The sequence below is a fragment of the Oncorhynchus keta genome, chromosome 23 (assembly GCF_023373465.1).
Source record: "Oncorhynchus keta strain PuntledgeMale-10-30-2019 chromosome 23, Oket_V2, whole genome shotgun sequence".
Classification (NCBI taxonomy): domain Eukaryota; kingdom Metazoa; phylum Chordata; class Actinopteri; order Salmoniformes; family Salmonidae; genus Oncorhynchus; species Oncorhynchus keta.
The window spans coordinates 14,784,258-14,788,344 of NC_068443.1; the positions used below are offsets into that span (position 1 = coordinate 14,784,258).

General features: G+C 39.7%; 1 protein-coding gene across 1 annotated transcript; it reads left to right on the top strand.

The window, feature by feature from the left end:
* Positions 1-210: 210 nt before the first annotated feature.
* Positions 211-1,892, top strand: LOC118402500 (uncharacterized). The gene is made up of 3 exons (XM_052477410.1): positions 211-332; positions 461-629; positions 724-1,892. Exons 1-3 carry the CDS (start codon positions 266-268, stop codon positions 1,151-1,153), a joined length of 666 nt encoding a protein of 221 aa, XP_052333370.1. The 5' UTR covers positions 211-265; the 3' UTR covers positions 1,154-1,892.
* Positions 1,893-4,087: the final 2,195 nt, after the last annotated feature.

A 4,087-nucleotide genomic window follows, 5' to 3' on the forward strand; every position in this document is an offset into this window, starting at 1 on the left:
CTTCCGTTCATGGTGAACTCTCATATTTTCCACTCTAAGCCATGACAGAGTGACTCTACTAGCCACAGAGTGGGTGACAAGCCAAAGGGTGGGCGTGAGAGGGGTGTGGAGGAAGAAGAGGAGGAAGAGGAAAGAGCCTAAAGGTGTGGGTGGGACTTCCTCTACCTATAAAGTCAGGGCTAGGAGATAGCCTATCAGTCAAAACAGCACATTAAGACTTCTAAACCTGAAAACTTTCAAATCTGATCACTTTCACCAGCTGAAGATGAGGTTGAGTCTGATGTTCTGCACTTGGCTCTGTGTAGCCTCATGGATGGCCGGGGTCTATGCAAGTGAGTACTTACCTATAGTTCTATGAGTGAAAGCGTGTGTGTCTTTGTGTACGTATGTATTATGTACCTGTGTGTAAACTAGTAATGTGTAACCATAATAGATTATTCTCTTTCTGTCCCCTGTATAGATGTTGGACCCATCAAGAGCTGTTGTCTTCAGCTGTCACAGACAAGAGTCCACCCTAATAACGTAGTGGACTACACCGTACAAACTACAGTGCTGTGTTCCATCGACGCTATAGTGTCAGTACACTACAATAATATTTCCTACACTGTCATACTACACCGTAAAGATTAGGATGTGTCCAACGATGCTATTGTGGGTATCCTACAATATACAGACCCACTGGTTTTACTCCACTACCAATGTCTTCACCAGGAAATGACAAAGTAAATTACACACCATAGGCAGGAAAAGAATCTGCGCTGACCCAGGAAGGGATTGGGTGAGGAAGGCCGTGGGAAAGGTGGATGAAGCCAGAATGATCAAGAGAGAGGAGGAGGAGGGAAAGGAGAGAGAGACAGTGACCAAGGGACCGGCAGTGCCACGCAAACACGGAAAAGGACAAAAGAAGGGAGGCAAAAAGGGAAAGGGGAAAGGAGGGAAGAGGGGAGGAAAGAGAAAAGCTGTATGTGTTTGTGTGTGTGATAGAGGTTTGATCATGACTCTCAAGCTGTATGTGTTTGTGTGTGATAGACGGTTGATAATGACTCTCAAGCTGTATGTGTTTGTGTGTGATGGAGAGTTGATCATGACTCTCAAGCTGTATGTGTTTGTGTGTGTGTGGTTTTGGCTATACCAGAAGTCCTCACAAGGATAGTAAAACAAGGAACATTTGGACAAGTGGGGACATTTCAAAGAGAAATGGAAGAGGGCGCAAGAGAACTGGTAGGCTAACTGAGAACCTTGATGTTAGGTCTAAAAGGTGGACTTCAGCATCTAGGAGACGATCACAATGAGATCAAAGCAGTATGGTGACAAGGACGTCTACCTATGATGGCATGTTGTAAGTGCAATTTTATCCATGACAAATTTTTATTTTCAATGTGGACACAAAGTTGTTTTTGTCACTGATAAATGGGACCAATGCTAATTAAGTTGAACAATATTACTGTTTAGTGAAAAATGTACTGGTGTCACGCCTTGGTCTTAGTATTTTGTGTTTTGTGAAGAATGTGCGGTTTTGTCTGCATAGCTGTCACGCCCTGGTCGAAGTAATGTATGTTTGTCTTCATTTATTTGGTCAGGCCAGGGTGTGACATGGGTTTTTGTGGTGCGTTTTTGTCATGGGGTTTTTGTGGGGTGTCTAGCATAGTCTATGGCTGCCTGAGGCGGTTCTCAATCAGAGTCAGGTGATTTATCGTTGTCTCTGATTGGGAACCATATTTAGGCAGCCATATTCTGTGAGTGTTTTCGTGGGTGATTGTTCCTGTCTCTGTGTTAGTGTTCACCAGATAGGCTGTAATAGGTTTCACGTTTCGTTTGTTGTTTTTTGTATATTATAGTTATTTCATGTATCGTCGATTCTTCATTAAAGAACATGAGTAACCACCACGCTGCATTTTGGTCCGCTTCTCCTTCAACTGACGAACGCCGTTACAACTGGAGGCTAGTTTAAGCAAGAATCCTTAGTTTCTACATACATTTTGGACTAAATTAATGATATATACTCATACATTCTTTATAAATATAACTTATAAACGCTTATAAATGCTTTTAAGTAAAAATAGTGTAGACATTGTTCATGTAAATGACTATTGTAGCTGGAAACGGCTCATTTTTAATGGAATATCTACTTAGGTTATATCTATATTAGTAGGAATATCTACATTAGCCCATTATCAGCAACCATCACTCCTGTGTTCCAAAGGCACATTGTGTTAGCTAATCCAAGTTTATCATTTTAAAAGGCTAATTGATCATTAGAAAACCCTTTTGCAATTATGTTAGCACAGCTGAAAACTGTTGTTCTGATTAAAGAAGCAATAAAACAGGCCTTCTTTAGACTAGTTGAGTATCTGGAGCATCAGCATTTGCAGATTCGATTACAGGCTCAAAAACAAAGACCTTCCTTCTGAAACTCGTCAGTCTATTCTATTTCTGAGAAATGAAGGCTATTCCACGCGAGAAATTGCCAAGAAACTGATGATCTGGTACAACGCTGTGTACTACCTTGTTCGCAAAATGTCCCTAACCAGAATAGAAAGAGGAGTGGGAGGCCCCGGTGCACAACTGAGCAAGAGGACAAGTACATTAGAGTGTCAAGCTTGAGAAACAAATGCCTCACAAGACCTCAACTGGCAGCTTCATTAAATAGTACTCGCAAAACACCCGTCTCAACGTCAACAGTGAAGAGGCGTGTTCTTTTGCCCATCTTAATCTTTTATTTTTGTTGGCCAGTCTGAGATATGGCTTTTTCTTTGCATTTGTGCCTAGAAAGCCAGCATCCCGGATGCTTGGATTAGCTAACACAACGTGCCATTTTTTTATTTTATTTTACCTTTATTTAACTAGGCAAGTCAGTTAAGAACAAATTCTTATTTTCAATGACGGCCTAGGAACAGTGGGTTAACTGCCTGTTCAGGGGCAGAACGACAGATTTGTACCTTGTCAGCTCGGGGGTTTGAACTTGCAACCTTCCGGTTACAAGTCCAACGCTCTAACCACTAGCAAGGCTACCCTGCCGCCCCATTGGAACACAGGAGTGAGGGTTGCTGATAATGGGCCTCTGTACGCCTATGTAGATATCCATAAAAAATCTGCCGTTTCCAGCTACAATAGTCATTTACAACAATAACAATGTCTACACTGTATTCCTGATCAATTTTATGTTATTTTAATGAACAAAAAAATTTGCTTTTCTTTCAATAACAAGGACATTTCTAAGTAATGGCAAACTTTTGAAGGGTAGTGTCCATACAGACATACATGCAGACATACATACACATACCATTATACACACATATATATACATAAACAATAATACATATACACATATATACATATATACACAGACACTTCTTTTTAGAATATGCCTTTATTATTCCCCGTAAACCCTTTCACCCCTCCCCCAATAGGAGTAAACTAATAAACAATAACACTTAGGCTTCTAACTTCAGTTTCTACATAATATATACATTTTACAGACACAATCTATTTTACAATAGTTATATTTTCTTTGTTTTTAGTCCTGGATTTCTTCTATTTCTGATTCTAGCATGTATTGATGCAGGGGTGTGAACACTTATGTAAATGTTACTTCTGTATTTTCTTTTTAATACATTAGCAAAAAAAATTCTAAAAACAAGTTTTCACTTTGTCATTATCGGGTAGATGGGTGAGAATTTTAAAAAATATGATCCATTTTGAATTCAGGCTGTAACGCAACAAACATTTTAATAAGTCAAGGGTATGAATAATTTCTTAAGGCACTGTATCTACTCGTTTGTTCTCAGGAAAACAAAACAAATACATAGAAATACATACTTTTTGTGCCAAACACGATATGCAAGATCAAGACAGCCTGACAGAATAAAACTTTTTCTGTCAGAAGCATTTTTCATGAATAATTAACTCAGCCTACAGTCGTAGAAGAAAAGGTGCTGTATAGAACATAAAGGGATCTTCGGCTGTCTCCAAAGGATAACCCTTTGACAAACTCTTCTTGGTTTTTGCTTCCAGGTAGAACCGTTTTGGGTTCCATGTAGAACCCTCTGTGGAAAGGGTTCTACCTGGAACCGAAAAAAGTTCTACC

Coding starts and splice junctions, on each gene's coding strand:
- LOC118402500 (XM_052477410.1), top strand. CDS start 266: ATGAGGTTGAGTCTGATGTTCTGCACTTGGCTCTGTGTAGCCTCATGG. Junction 333..460: donor GATGGCCGGGGTCTATGCAA/GTGAGTACTTAC, acceptor TCCCCTGTATAG/ATGTTGGACCCATCAAGAGC. Junction 630..723: donor ATACTACACCGTAAAGATTA/GGATGTGTCCAA, acceptor GAAATGACAAAG/TAAATTACACACCATAGGCA.